This window comes from Haliaeetus albicilla, chromosome 8 (genome assembly GCF_947461875.1).
Source record: "Haliaeetus albicilla chromosome 8, bHalAlb1.1, whole genome shotgun sequence".
Taxonomy (NCBI): Eukaryota; Metazoa; Chordata; class Aves; order Accipitriformes; family Accipitridae; genus Haliaeetus; species Haliaeetus albicilla.
The window spans coordinates 1,472,237-1,487,738 of record NC_091490.1 but is presented as its reverse complement, the minus strand read 5'-3'; the positions used below and the strand labels follow the sequence as shown (position 1 = coordinate 1,487,738).

General features: G+C 37.8%; 1 protein-coding gene across 6 annotated transcripts in view; it reads left to right on the top strand.

Annotated features, from left to right (window-relative positions):
- The window catches only part of LRRC7 (leucine rich repeat containing 7), a 177,975-nt gene that overhangs the window by 133,860 nt on the left and 28,613 nt on the right, over positions 1-15,502 (top strand). For all 6 annotated transcript variants that reach the window (XM_069788407.1, XM_069788401.1, XM_069788403.1 and 3 more), the window contains 4 exons: positions 1,948-2,017; positions 3,997-4,096; positions 4,853-4,977; positions 10,084-10,284. In XM_069788407.1, coding sequence (XP_069644508.1) covers positions 1,948-2,017; positions 3,997-4,096; positions 4,853-4,977; positions 10,084-10,284 — 496 coding nt within the window. The remainder of the gene's footprint in view (positions 1-1,947; positions 2,018-3,996; positions 4,097-4,852; positions 4,978-10,083; positions 10,285-15,502) is intronic.

Sequence of the window (15,502 nt, the reverse complement as noted above, 5' to 3'; positions counted from 1 at the left end):
TTGTTTTGGGTGTCTCCATTCTTTGATCTCTAATTTGAGATCTTTTCTTTTAAAGACTCCTTAAAATTAGACCTTTTCAGATGTTTAAAAACAGGTATCCAGGCTTATTGGCAAAGAAGAATTAAAAATAAAGAATTCTGAGTTCTGTTCGAATATGGAAATGGAAAACCAGCTTGGAGTTCCCCTTGCCACACACAATTTCTGAAGCTTGCTTACCAGTTTTGCTTCTCCCTTTGATACACACTTCACAACTTGAGTGCATTGGAAACACCACCAGTAACCCTCTGCAGACAAAGGTTTCTGTATAGTTTTGAAACTTACGTTACAGGTAGCGAATCCTAAAGTGTAAAGAAATAAAGGTATCACTTGAAAAGTGAAAGTTCTTCTCTTTTTATACAGAAAAAAAGCTCTGAATAAAACATCTGGATAAACACTAAGAATCTTTGTTAACTATTAAAGCTCAAACTTGTAACCTTAATTTATAAAGAATGTCATATACGGCACTATTCCACACTTCGGTATTCATTTTATGATAAGACAGGAACGAAAACTAAATTTTAGGTAGTTTAGGCACTCCTTACTTTCTTATGACATTAATTTGAGGTTAAACACGCACACACATGTAAAACCACTCTAATCTATACAGGCATTTAATTGGAGATTATGTCATAGCACACTAGGTATGTGTATACATTCATGTCAATTTATTTCACTTTATAGATAAGTCATTTTAGTATAAGGTATTCTTATTAAAACCTTTAAAATGCGTTACTTGCAGTAAGTACACACCGCTTTCTGAAATAACGTGATTTTTAATGGTAATGACTTTGTGGCAAAAATACATCTAAAGTAATTCCATTATGGAAAATATACTTTCAAAGTGCTGCATAGAGGCAATGGTACAAAAGCTTATGAGTTGCTTATCTCCCAGAAATACAGATAGTCTTCTTCATATTAAAAATCTATAGGAGTATTGTTGGTTATTTGCTGTTAGAGGGGTGAAGGATTCTCCTGATGATGCCATGCAGGTGGGGTACCTGACAGTGGATTGCCTGTCTTACCTGAGGTGTGAGTGAATGTATCTGCAGGAGCCTTTCTTTCCACAGTATGGGATCGTCTGACTCTCTCAGAAAAGGGTTTTTCCTCTTTTCTTTTTGTTAAATCCCATTTAGCTTTTGTTTTTGTCGACAGACCTTTGGTCAGTCCATTTCTTCCTACAGTCCTCCAGCTCCTTAACCTTCTGTAACACAAAGATGGGAGAATATCAGTATGTGGTTAGGACAGCCCTCTTGTGTTGGTACAGACTGAAAAGTAAAAATATGTTCAGGATTAGTTAGTGGGAAAGACATGAATGAAGTTTCCACAAGTGTGTAGTCATCATTTCCCCATTCCCACATTCAGGTGACTTTTAGGAAATGTGTTTACACGTATAATTAAAATGCTAATTTTGTTACTGTTTCATTTAATTTTGTCATTTACGTTCACTATGAATATTTATATTATTTTAAGCTTTTTCCTAACATTTCTGCAAAAGTGAATTTTCAATAATCTTAGAGTATTTCTGTTCCAAAACTTAAATGTCCAATAAAAGGATTTCTGTTAGCTACACTGAAAACTGTTAGGTCTTTCCTATAAGTCTCCCTGGGAATAAGATTTTCTCTGTTTTCTGTGTTATAAACTGTAACTTTGGTTACTTTATAGCCAAGGCAAAATACCAGTATCTCCTTAGTACCTTTAGGGTATAATGTCAATAATTTTAGATTCCAAATGTCACTCTTAATGTAGAATGCCCTTAATAAAATGTTATATTTTAGTAAAAAGTGAGAGAAAATAAAGATGCGAAGTTATAGCAATTTCAGTATGATCAAGATAAACAAGCTACATACAGATCTTTAAAAGAAACTATTGTGAAAATGATTCCTGTTGTTCCAATATTATCATTTACAGACTGAAGAATTTACCATTCACTTTTACTAAACTTAAAGAACTTGCAGCTTTGTGGCTTTCTGACAACCAGGTAATGACTTTCAATACTCATATTTTCTTTAGTAACTAGGGGTCTTAGCAAGGACTGTAAATGAAACCTATAATTTAATACATGATTCTAATAGAATTTTAGAAGTGTTTGCTCCCAGTCCAGGTTTATACTTTCATATCAAGGTATAGATTCTTCTGGCTGTCATTTATTAACTTGGAAAGATCACCTTTGCAGGATTTATTACTTGCATCTGGCTAAGCTTCTACATCCTTACAAAAGTAGTAAATAAAGGCCAAAATTATCAAGAGATTATTTTGTAAAGAGAAATTCAAGAGGTAAGACTTTGTTATCAAACTGATTAGTTTGTCCCATTCTTTACTCCATCTATGCCTCTGTTCTTGACATCTTCCTTTTCCCTTTTCCTCTCCATGCTTCCATTCCTGCATATTTTAAACTCCATTAAGTCAGTGGGAGTTTAAACATGCACAAGAACTCTTAGTCTTGTTTTGGAGAAAACTCTCATTTAAGTTCCTTTTAAATTTAAGTATGCCTTTCTTTGTTCCAAGGAGGTTGATTTCACTACTGTATGTTCTTTAGGATTCTATTTTAAAACAAATTATCTAACGTGAACACTGAGAAATGTAACAGTTCAACCAGCATCTCAGCACTAAAATAAGTCTCGATCCTTTCCAGGATTGGTGGATAGAATAATTTTGCACTTCCATAATTTAAATGGAGAAAAACTCAATATGTACAAAGTTAGAAATGTTCAGCATACCTAACATTTTTTAATAATCTCAGTAAATTCTCATGATCTCATCTTTCTCCCTTTGCAATAATGCCTATGGTCAGATATTACACCTCTTTAACTGAAGTTGATGAACGTAATTCTTCAGGGGCCAATTATCATGCTACTGTAAATTAATCCACCCTTTTATCCATATGAAAAAGCCACAGCTGCCTGTCTGCAGGAGATCCTGTGCGTACGCCTGTGCTGAGCACTGCTGGTTGCGGAACCGCTCAGAGCAGAGCCTGTGCCTGTCCATGGGGCACGGCATGGCAGACAGGGCTGTTTCTTTGTCAAGATGTCAGATAAAATTCCTGCTGACTCCTGGCCAGTGCGTACCATTCAGCCGTGCTCTCAAATCATAGCAAAGCCAAATGCAATGCAGTCAAAAGATTTACATTGGTACATGCTTATTGCACTGCTCCTTAAATGTACTTTTTACTTCTATAGTTAAGCAAAAAATATTAAAGCTGAAGGGAGGGGAGACTAAGTGGGAGGGATAATAGAAAATTATGAGTACATTTTAATGTGTTAAATTAGGATTCTCATTTTTTTCACTCTAATTTCCACTAAAAAAAAAATTGCATGACTTCTCAGCCCAGCCACAGAACATACACTTCCTTTTAAATACACAATGTTTTTTCAGCATTTTGATTTTTCTATGGTGTAGCATAGATTAATTTCTATTCTATGAACTATGACAGTCACTCCTACATGCTGCATTAGAGAAAAGCAATAATAAAAAATAATCAATTTAAGTAAAACACAACAGTAACATCTGAATATTCAGAGTGCCTCTATGTAAATTCTCCAGTATCTTTCACCAGGTTTACCCTCAGATGAACTAATTACTGTCGTGAACTTCCTCCTCGTTAGCTCTAGCTTAAAACAGATCACAGCCATAATGTGGGTGTTTTAACTGTGTAGTTGCAGCTCTGTTCTGTTGATCCTTTAGCTTCCTCGCTGGTATGACTCTGAACATGCAGTCAGTATTTCTGATATTTAGTGTTCTTCTGTTGATTCTGGTAGGAATTACAGGAATTACAGAAGTAAGGAGTGGGAGATGAGGCATTTCCACCAGATTAATACTTGGTTTAGTCCATAGAGAAGTTTACTTTCATACAGAACTTTAGTTAATCTTGTATTTTCTATTTATCATATGCTAAAATCCCATCTCAGTTAATACGCATGCTCTGAGTTAACAGTTCTTTGTTTTGCCTTTCCTGTGCAGTCCAAGGCTCTCATTCCACTGCAAACTGAGGCTCACCCAGAAACAAAGCAGAGAGTACTGACTAACTACATGTTTCCCCAGCAACCCCGCAGTGATGAAGGTAAAATGCCATCAGCAGTTCCTACAAAGGCAGGAACAGTGCTTGTTTAGATAGTTGAGAAAGAAACAGAGGGAGGGAGAGGAAGGTGTTTCAGATGTGGCTGTGTGCGAGCATCTATTCTGACATGTAAAGCCAGTAATGCACACATAACAGTCTATATTTTGTCATACACGAAGGAATCCTGTTTACAAATCCATTATTATCAGGCCATCAGATTTACACTTTTTAAACTTTAAGCACTTTTTTACTTTCAGAAGAATGGCTTTGTATAAACAATTTGAACCTGGAAATTGAGTGTGTGTGGGACAGAAATTCTAGGATATACCTTGCTGCCGTGTGCACAGGCTGTTGGCCAGAGCCAGCTGAACCTGCAGAGACACTGGACACGTCTGTGAGAGCTGGGGGGTGGGCCAGCTCCTAGACATGTGAGGTTCTGAGCTCTGAGCCTGACAGAATTGAGGGTTTGGCTCCTCACATAGCTACGTTAAGTTAGAGAGTTTTCATACTCCCACTCTGCTCCAGATCTGCCCTGAAACCCCATTGCTTCTCATCACTCTCACTTCATTTTTAATATTAAACTGTTTGTAATGGTTTATCAGTTACTACTCTCATTGCACGCCCCCCCCAACAGTTTTAAAACAATAATCCAAGATTACAGGAACAACTAAGAACATGTCTTTTTCGATCATTTCCAATCTTCTGCTGGGTGCACTAATTCTTTCTTCTTGTGCATTGCTGTTTGCAATTTAACTGTAGATTTCCAGTCAGACAGTGATAGTTTTAACCCTACTTTATGGGAGGAGCAGAGACAGCAACGTATGACTGTTGCCTTTGAATTTGAAGAAAAAAAGGAAGAGGAGGAAAATGCAGGGAAAGTTAAGGTAAGTTCTATTTGATTTATTCTGGTATTCACGTGTTATGGACAGGGTCCAATTTACAGATCTTGAACTATTTTTGTGTTCTAAATACCCAGAAAGTACTCGTCACCGTGTTTCAAGTAGAGCAGTTGAGGAAGAATAGCATATCTGTTCTCCCTGAAGTACACATTACCAATTTCTGCTTTTGCTATTGTTGTCTAGACAGCAAAACTTTGATTTCATAAGTCAATTCAGGCCCATAACCCTAATGTCAGGTTCCTACTGTGTTAGGTGTTCTGTCACAAAGACAAAATTACCACAAAATATTGGGAGACTTAGAATTAATGTCCAACCACCTAGTTCTTTAGAAATATTTAGAACACATAGGGGATTCCATATTCCTCTCAAAGTGGAAGTCAACGAGAGCTTTGCAGCTTCATGGAATTACACAGGAATGTGCAGTGGAGAGGGCATCTCTCATCAATTTTGTAACCTACCAAAAATGAAGATCAGAACATGAATATCCTCCCCCAGTTATGTGAAATTAATATAATTCCAGAGTTTTCAAGTGAGCCCTTAATCAGTTACATTGTTAGAAGGATATCATCAGGACCATCTATGTTTATGTGCCATGGAAATTTCTGTATCTTGAATAATATAAAGGAATTACCCTAGATCACACTTAAACACTGCAAATTTTTAACTGTGGTAGGATACCCAACGTAAAATGTATTGCCAGAGAGAAAAATCATGAGGAGATTTAAATAATATTTTACTTTTAAAATTAACAATACTATTATTAATAGCTATTTAACATTCCATTTAGATAATCTTGGAAATTTTGGATTTTTCTTTTTAATATTTTTCCCAATTAGGAATTTTCATCTAACTCTTGTAACCAGAGATAAGGGACTCTTCTGCTTTAGTAAAACAGAAAATGAAGTAAAAATCAATCTTTGCCTCACAATAAACAGATAAAACTGAAATTTTACCCCAGACAAATTGCAGGTTTATGGGTCATATATGGAAAACAGAGCATCAGGGAGACTTTTCTGTTGTTCCACCACTTCTTAGCAGAATTTTAACTGTGGGTAATATGTCTGTCCAAATGTGCAAAACAATTGAAATATTAACAGAGAAATAGGTATCAATTTCTAAGATCATAGAAGAATTTAATTGTATTATAAGTTATTTGCAAACATTAACTCTTGAAATGTAATATATTAATTACATCACTTAGCCATTTTGGTTTTAATATATTTCAGAACACTATGAATGACTGAAACAAATGTTTCCTTTGAGTAAACTATTTTTGTAGAAAAAAATAAATCCTTCGTCCACTGAATGCTGTTCCTGTACTTCAGTTCAAATGCTGCCATCTGCTGTATGGAAAACAGGGAGGCAAACACAGCCGAGACACAGTACCCCATTTTCAGGTTTCCTAGAAACAGCACTTAACAAAAATAGCTGGCCTGCGCCCATGCTGTGAGCAGATGTCTCTGCATGGTGTGATCCCAGGCCCTGGCGCTCCGCACCAGAGCTGTTCAGGATGCAATGGATGCTCTGGTTGCAGTGCTTCTTACCTGGGCTATTTGCTCATCCCTGGCAGCTGCTGCCAAAGTCGTGGTCTGTGGAGCAGAGTCTGCATTCCCAGAGGTGTGCATTGGTCAGCTGCAGTCTCAGCCCAGTTGCAGCAGAACATGGGATGGGCAGCCTGCGGCCAGTCATGCTGCCAGCGGACAAGTGGTTTGTACCATGTGGGTGATTCATATCCCACAGGGCTGTGCCTCTCCGTAACGTTTTGGCTTGGCCATCCGAAGGTCAAGACAGTCTTTACCCTTTGTGTCACTGCTCTTTAGTTGTGGAAGAGTCCAACACTAAAATATATTTCCTGGAGTACTTTCTTACCTGTTCTCCCTCTCATCCGTAGAGAGTGGGTATAAACCAATATTGTAGTACATGAGTCTGTTTCTGCATGACATTCCTCTATTCCCATATACAATCCAATGTTCCTCTCCTCCATAATGATCCTAACGTCTTCTCATCAGACCAAAACACTAAATGTTGCAGCTGATGCTATAGTTGTTGCTTATACGGAGCATTATTAAATGAAAAGCTAAGCAGGGAGCTAGGAGCTGATCAGATACTTCCTCCAGTCTGTGTACCCTGAAGAGAGCATCTCTCCTCTCTTGTATCTCGCTGTGTGCACACGAGATACCCATAAATACCTGTAGCTTGTAAAAACTGAAAGTAGAGAAATAATACTGTTCAAACCTGGGAAATCTTGCCAGGCCGTGAAAGGAAAAGATTTCCCACTGAAGGGGTGTGTGTGTTTTTTCCCTATCACGGAAAACGGCCTTTTTGCCCAAGCCATGAAATAATTGGCTCAAATTCAGTTACTATTCAGAAGATAGAAATTCTTATTTGCATCCTTCTGGTATGTCTGTGCTCTTTCCCAGTAATGCCAATTCATCTCTACATATGACTGACCATAAAAGTGCTGTAAAGAGTTATTTCACTGAACTGTTCACCAGGCTGTGTTTAGAGGCATGCACGTGAACTAAAAGCTAATTGCTGGAACCTTTTGAGAACTTAGTGTGTGACACTCCATCCATGTGTTGCAATAGATCTCAGGGAGGTTTTAACATGTATGTTTTTAGCAGTTTCACCAGACCTTTATAGGATGAATTTGAAGGTTAACTTAAATTATCAATAGGCAGTAACCACAAACATTGGTAGCATTTTATATAAGCATACATAGTTTTCACTTTTTATCTTTCATAGTTAAAACTGAACTCTAAGCCAACTATATGTTAAAATAGATTTGGTAATTGAAATTACTTCTGTGTGAAAACACAATAACTTCTTCCATCAAGAACTTTGAGCTTCGAAAATTCTCTTTTCAGGGTCATGCTACTTTTGATGTAGCCATAAAGATACAAGAATTGTATCAACAGGGAGTACAGTTTTCCTCTGTAATGATAAATCTAAATCAGTGGTGAAAATACCTGCATTCTAGTGGGTATCACCTATCACAGCTGCCGGTATATTTACTGTTTAATATTAATGCTCACAGTGATATGAAACTCTTGCTGAAATCCCTGTCTATGACTTGTGTATCTCATGAAAGTCTTTCCGTTAATTTTTCCTTGACTAGTACTTACTGAGGATTTGCTGTATGACTTGACTTTTAGCTGTTTGTCTGTAGACCTTACACCTAAATCATGGTCTGAATTTTGTGAAAAAGCAATGGCCTAATTAGGCCACATCTAAATACGATTTCTTTCAACCGTAAATCAACCAGAGCTTTAGTAATGCTTTACAGACTTAATTTATTTTTTTTCTGTTGAAATTCTTTATTAACATATGACATCATAGTCATACATTTTAACGTTTTATGTTAAAGTCATGTCAGAATCTATTATCTGTAATGTTTATTCTATTGTGGTTCAGAATTGTATGCTAATATTTCATATAGTTTTATTTTCCAAATCGATCATGCTTTTGATTCTAAAATATTCCTATCAACAGACCATATTCATTTGAATACAAAATTACATTTTTCCTACTGGTTAGGAATTTAAAATCCAACAGCTATAATCGTGAGCTATTAAAAGTAAGCTTCCTTTGCTTACCTCACATACCCAATGAAGTAAAAGCTTCTTTGTGGTAAATGCTTCCAAATACTTTTCACATGGTAAATGCGGAGTAATTTCAAATATCACAGCCTCGTAATCGGGAACAGTTATCCTGACATGCACAGCTTGCACTGGGAGCTGTAATTTACCCCGCTGAAGGATTTTATCGCATTTCCACCCCGAATTCAGGCCCAAAGGGAGTGGCAGGCTCAGCTAGCACCTTCTGCATTTCAGCTGAGTGCATTTGGTGGCTGTTACGTGCACCCAGCGGTGGGTTGCTGCTCCACAGGGCGTGCTTTCTGGTTCCCCTTGTGAATCCCAAGTTCGGTGCTTGAGCCACAACCACCTTTCACAGCTCGGACAATGGCGGTGGAATAGGGCAGGTTTGGAGCACGGAGGGCAGGAGACGCTCTGTGGAGGAGAGGGAAGCATCTGCCAGAGGCTGGGCTCAAGGGACAGACCTACAAGCTGCCCACACTCTGCACAGCCCAAGCTGCCTTGCCGAGGTCGTGCTTGGGATGCACACCAGTTTCCTCAGCATCTCTTTCTCATGGTGTGGTGTGGTGTGATGTTCAGCAGACAAAATGTGTAACGCAGAGGGCGAGGTATAAGGAGAGGTCAGCATCATTTATGTCGTCTTTCCTGCTTGGATCATTCCTGACGCGGTCATTTGCTGCACCATCTCCTCAGAGCGATTTGCTGGTAGCGTGAAGTCTTGCCAGATGATGGGGGGTGATGTCATCCATGAGCCTTCTCAGCCGCTCTTCCCCTTTCATGCAACCCTGAGATTTTGTAGAATTGTCTTCAAATTAGGATTGCTTTGGGCTTGGGAGATAGAATGTTTTTCTACTTCTGAGTGATAAAAATTATAAACTTAAAATGTGGAGTTTTCTAGAAAATCTGTGGGTCCGTCTGTCAGCTAAAAGTACTGTTCAGTGTGATGTAGGGTGACTTTTCTGTAGTGGTTTGAGTCTGTTTTCCTGTATTTTCTGTATAAGAAAAGAGTAAGATAACTTGAGCGCATGTTTGTACATTATACATCTCAAAGAGCAAATAGGTCCCAGTAGGTCAGATTCTGTGCTCAGCTGCCATAGATAATTCAGATTAATTCAGTACACTGAACATAGCTAAATTAATTCTGCATTTACACCAGTATTGTTCTGAAAAAGTGTGATTTAATATGTCAGTACTCTCAAGCAAAGTGTAGAATTAAAATACAATACTCTCACAGGGTAAAGGATAGGCTTATAGGGAACCATTCCCATCCATTATTTTATGTCACTGAAATTCCATTATAAGATGACATAGTGTAACTGAGAGCAAATTTCGGTCCAAAAATCCATGAAGATAGCTGTATGTAACACATTACCTCAAATAGATTAATTAAAAATTTGAGGAATTTGCCCTTAGCCATAGTACTGTAATCATGGTTTTAGTTTGCATGCTGTTTTCATTTTGTATTTGTGCTTTAATTCTTTTTATGAATGTTCAGGTTGAAATAAATCTAAAACGTTATCCCACTCCATACCCTGAGGATTTAAAGAATATGGTAAAATCAGTTCAAAATCTGGTGGGCAAAACAAGCCATGGAGTACGGCCTGAGAACTCAACACCAACTGCGAACAGTGAACAAACTGTGAAAGAAAAGTATGAGCACAAGTGGCCCATGGCACCAAAGGAGATTTCAGTGGAGGTAATGTAAAAGGATCGTTGTTCCTCTCAAGAGTTCAAGATGGAGTTTTAACATAACTCCATCAAATGATGTTCTGCATCTGCTGTGAACTTCATACCTAATAGTTTCTAGTTTCATTCCGTAAAGTTAATTTAGTTTTATATTGAGTTGCTGTTTTTCCCAATACTAATGAGTTTATCAGACTGAATTTTTTGTTTTAAATCTACCTAAATCTGAATTTTGGTATTGATATATACAAGCACTCTCCTAAATTTTGATGATATGAGAGACTTGCATATTAGCAGGTGAATGGACCTGATCGTGATTTACATCTCAGACTTAAGTAAGTGTATTTCTGCATCACGTATGTTAATGACAAATCAGTTTGTTCTGTCTGACCCTACTATGCCATTAGATTCTGCTGCTTCTATTCACATGTCATGTAGTAGATAGCCAATTAACCTTGTCAAAAGTTAATGAAGTCAGCAGGAGTGCTTCTTCGACTGCAGGGAACTTTAGATCAGGCACCCCCTGAATAGCGACTTACAGTGAGGTGCAGAATCTAGTCCTTAGTATGTTTGCCAGAAGTGGATCAGTATGCATAGTAACAAAGTCTTCTATTCTAACATGAATACAGTCACTGAAAGGTGAATTCCTAAATACTGCAGTCTTGTGCAAAGCTGTTACAAATAGCTGAAGCTTGATCTCAGAGGGCATCTACTCATTAACATTCACACTAACAACTTACTTTGTGCAGGCACAACTTATAAATAAGGGAAATGTCTTACCCTGGCAATATGTACTGATAGTTTATAAGCTCGGACAGGTCAACAAGAATACCAGCATTCTTGAAAATCTTTATGAAGTCTTAATGTTCAAAAGAAATAAATGAGGAAAAGAAAATTATCACATTATCTTTTCACTCCTTTGTTATTTAAACATTATGATAAATTCATTGTCCTTGAAATATCCCTGTCTCTGGCTAGTCATGTATGATGAATTTTTCTTCCTCAATTTTCCGTATCCTTAACACAGATTGGCTGTTCTTACATATTCAACAGTCACTGTATCTGCTCTGTCAGTACTGTGTGTTTTATTTACAGTTAAACATTTTTGTTTCTTAAAAAAAAAAAAAAAAAAAACGAAGTTTTCTCTTAAGATGGCTTCAGAAGACTTCAAATCTAGTCACAGTTTCGATTAGTACTTCAAACTAAAATATTCAAGTTAAATCAATCATTTTTTTATCTAAATCTGAAATCTTAAATTCCACCATTATTCCTTTTTACTCATTAAATTCTTCCCTACTGTGTAGGTCTGACCTTTGAACCAACTTAGGTCTTGTGGAATGAGTATTGACATGTTCTGCTGTTGTTGCTGAAGACATACAATTTATTTTGTATCATCTAGTTTTTGAACTTGAATACACTTAATAGCTTTCTGTGGGTTTTAATTATCTATACTGTGAACACACATATATTATCTATCTGGAATTTGAATCAATGTTGTCTGACAAAGACATTAGGTGTTTGGTCTTGTGGCGGTGTCTGGTGATGCAGGCTTCAGAAGTAGGTGGCTATACTGGTTCAGTTGCTGTTAAACTAAATGTTAAGTTGTTAAACTAAAATGTCAACATCCCAGTTAACCGAGCTACAGCAGAGAGTCCTGTGATTATGCAAAGCCCAGTGAAGCCTCCATTATGGAGGTGTAAGGAAAGAGTAAATGGCAGCAACACCATAAAATACTACAGTTGCTCTGAAATGCTTGTGTGACCACATACTGTGTTCTAACACAGAAAAAGATGAAGAAAAATTTCATTCTTTGATAAAAATGCATTCACTTTTGCAACAGAAGAATAATCACATCTAGTTTTTCTGTGAATGTACATGAACGGTTAATTGCATGAGTATCACAAAAAGCATTCTATAAAAATAGTTGAATTGCTGAAGACCCTGTGGTAATTCCTGAAGTGCAATTAAATAATGTGATTGCAATTTCCTAGTTAATTTTCTACCACAAGCAACTGATGTGAGTGCACAACTATTTCCATCATATCAGTGAAGATATATTTTTCATCTTCCGTTATTATAGTAGTGAAGATGGTGGAACTTTTTCAGATTTTAATTTCCCTAGTATTTAGTCCAGACTAGTAACACAACTATCTTGTCAACTAAAGAAAAGAAAAGTGTTCTTGTCATTCATACAAATACTGACACTGGGAAGATTTTATGGCTGTAAAGCAGGATGATGTATACATTTTCCTCTCTTTGGCTTCCTGCATGAAGATAAAGAAGACGTATGGGAAACTGTAGAAAAAGTGTGAATGATTTTGTGAATAATATTGGTACGATTTCAGTTGTAAGAGATTAAATAAAACAGAATTGAACTCCATTTTCTTTTCAGATAATTAGGAAACATGATCTCAAGCCTCAAGTTAAAACACAGTTTGAAAACACAGGTGTGTTCTGATATAGATTTAGACTGAAGACAGTTTCTAATAACAAAGTAATTTAATTTCAGGTGCAATGCTGACTTTTTCATCCTCAGAGGCCAGATAAGCTGGTTTCTTTTCTGATCTCTTTTGGGTTTTCTTGCAATTAATTTACACATGTCTCTTCACAAAACTGTTTCTAAATAATTAAAGGGAGCATCTAAAATGAATAACAAGCTACATTTCAAATCCCCTGTATCATCCTCCACCTTCAGTTATAATAAGCAAACAATTCCTTAATTAATCATCAATTAAAATAAACCTCTTTGTTGTCCTAAGTGATTTGAAAGATGTGCATTTTGGACAGAAAGAAGTCTAGGATAACTTAGTGCATTGTGCAGCCTTTCCATGAGAAACAATGAGAAATACAACAAATCAGCAATTAAGACCTTTATAGTTAATATTCTTGATATGTATGGATTGACGAATAAACTGGAAATACTTCTGTATAACTCTCAGCTTTGGATTAAAAAAAAGTCTTTTCTAGTCCAACCTACAGCGTTCCATCCTCTGTGTTAATTTCTAGCAGGTTTATTAATACTGTGTAAAAAGGAGAGCTTGTTATTCTTTGAGTGGTCTGATGCAGATGCAGGTGCTAGTGCTAACAGCTAGAAAAATACCACCTCAGCTGTATTGGATCTTCTGAGACTTTCATCTCGTCTCTGTCAAAATAAGACCTCAATCCTTTTAACTTCTGACTTTGTTACTGTGTGGGTTTGGGTTGGGGGGGGGCGGAATTGGGGGGGTAGAGAAGAGTGTTCTTTTTGTTTCGTTTTTCATGCAAGTTTCAGAGACTGTCTTAAAAGATCATCTTGCCTTTCCAGGAAAACTTACACACTTTTATGTCCCCCAGGATGCCTGGCTTCAATTGATTCAGTTGACGTGTCTGTTGTAGGAGCTTTTTTCCACTAATGAGATGCACAATGATAGTCTCCTGATTGGGAGAGGAATATATGGTAAAGATCTTTGGTTTGTATCTGCTTCAAGCCCATACCTTGATAAGCTCTTTGCAACAGAATTACCTATATTTTACCAGGAGTCAGAAATATCTTCATTAAAGAGTTTTTGGTTTCTCCATGGCACAGAAGATCTTTACTGAGGTATTGACCTTGGTACCTTCTTGTCAAAGGAGAAAGGAGGTAATGATTTACTCATCTGGAGGTCTGACTCACAAGAGACCTTTCTTCAGATAGGATGTCAAATGTCTTAAAGTTCATTTTGAGTTACTTTGACTTCTGCCTGACCTTATCTAAGTGTCTGGATTGGAGGGGCATTATTCAGGGCTGCCTCCAAGATAAAACCTACCTTCCATAATATCTGCCCTGGATGTGGCTTGACCCTTGGAGGCTACTGCTCTGTCTGTCCCCACCTGCATGAGGACTCAGGAGGTGCAGTATTACATGTCTGGACATGGCACTCTGTACAATCTCATATACACGGGGCATGTAAGCCTGGTTTATGTTTGATGGACCATGAAGGAACTTTTTTGAAAAAGGCCTGAGACACTCTCTGTTGGCAGCAACCTTGGTGAGATGTATGCAATTGGGTGCGTATCCATCTAGATAGAGAGCAACAGAAGCTTGTTTCCTCCAGAGGTGGGAGAGCACAGAGAGTGCAATTCACGTATCAGGGTGTCGTAACTCAGGGCAGTACTGAGACTTCTGTCCTCGCGTGGAAGACCATGTACAGAGCTGGACAAGAGCCTCTCCATGGTTTATAACTGAGGATGATGTTAGAAGGTCTCCCAGCCTCTGCAGTACATGACTGATGACTGGTTGGATAAGGATCTGCAGTTTATCTTTGCAGAATCCTGACCATGTCAGCTAACAGGCTTAACCATATGAGATTAATCTACTCGAAATGGAAATTTTCATTCTAAAATACATCTTTGTAGACTGGGGATCTGTAACTTTGATTTCTTTGGTGATAGGTAGTTCTGGTCAGTTCTTGGATGCATCCCCTTGGCTGTGTTTCTGAGCCCCTGAATAGGCAAGGTTAATGTGTGCATTCCTTCAACTGCTTGCCCGTCCACTGGACTGCAAGGCAAAGAGACACAAGGCAGAAACAATCATTATGCCCTACCTGCAGACGACAACTTTATTCCAGGATCTACTACGTCTTTCCAGGTGGAGTCCCAAAAACTATCTCTGCCCCACGCTGTTCCTCATGTACTTATGTCTGCTTTTAAAGCTCTATCATATGTCTGAGATTGCCTGCTGGAACTGAAAAGGTGAGAGCTCATTTCATTAGTGCCGTAACGTTGTGCTGGCTGCTGTATCACTTCTGCAGGTAGGAATTGTATTGACTTTCCTTCATTCTCCCATTTTCAGATTCCATATCTGCATTCAGAAGTTTTCCTTCCACTGGTTCAGTTATATCTTGTATTAACATCCTGTTTCAGACAACATTCAGATCTAATGGCTACTGAAACTGGCCTTTCTGGAAGCTACCACTGCAGCCAGAAGAGTGAGAGAGATTTAGAAAGATCCTCCACCCTGCTTTCTTCTGGAATAATCCCATGTTTTGGGGTGACTCTTAGTGCATTCCTGGATTGGTGGCTGAATTTTGTTTAGAATAGTCTGCTAATTGCTAGCTTAGACAGCAAAATATTCAGAGCTGTGACTGCCTTTTACATGCTGAGCTTCAGATAGAATTTGTTTTGTGATTTTTGTCTGGAGAAGACTATTTAGTGGGACTTTGAAACTATCGACATACAGGGCTGAGAGGTGGAAGTACTGCCATTTTCTGTGC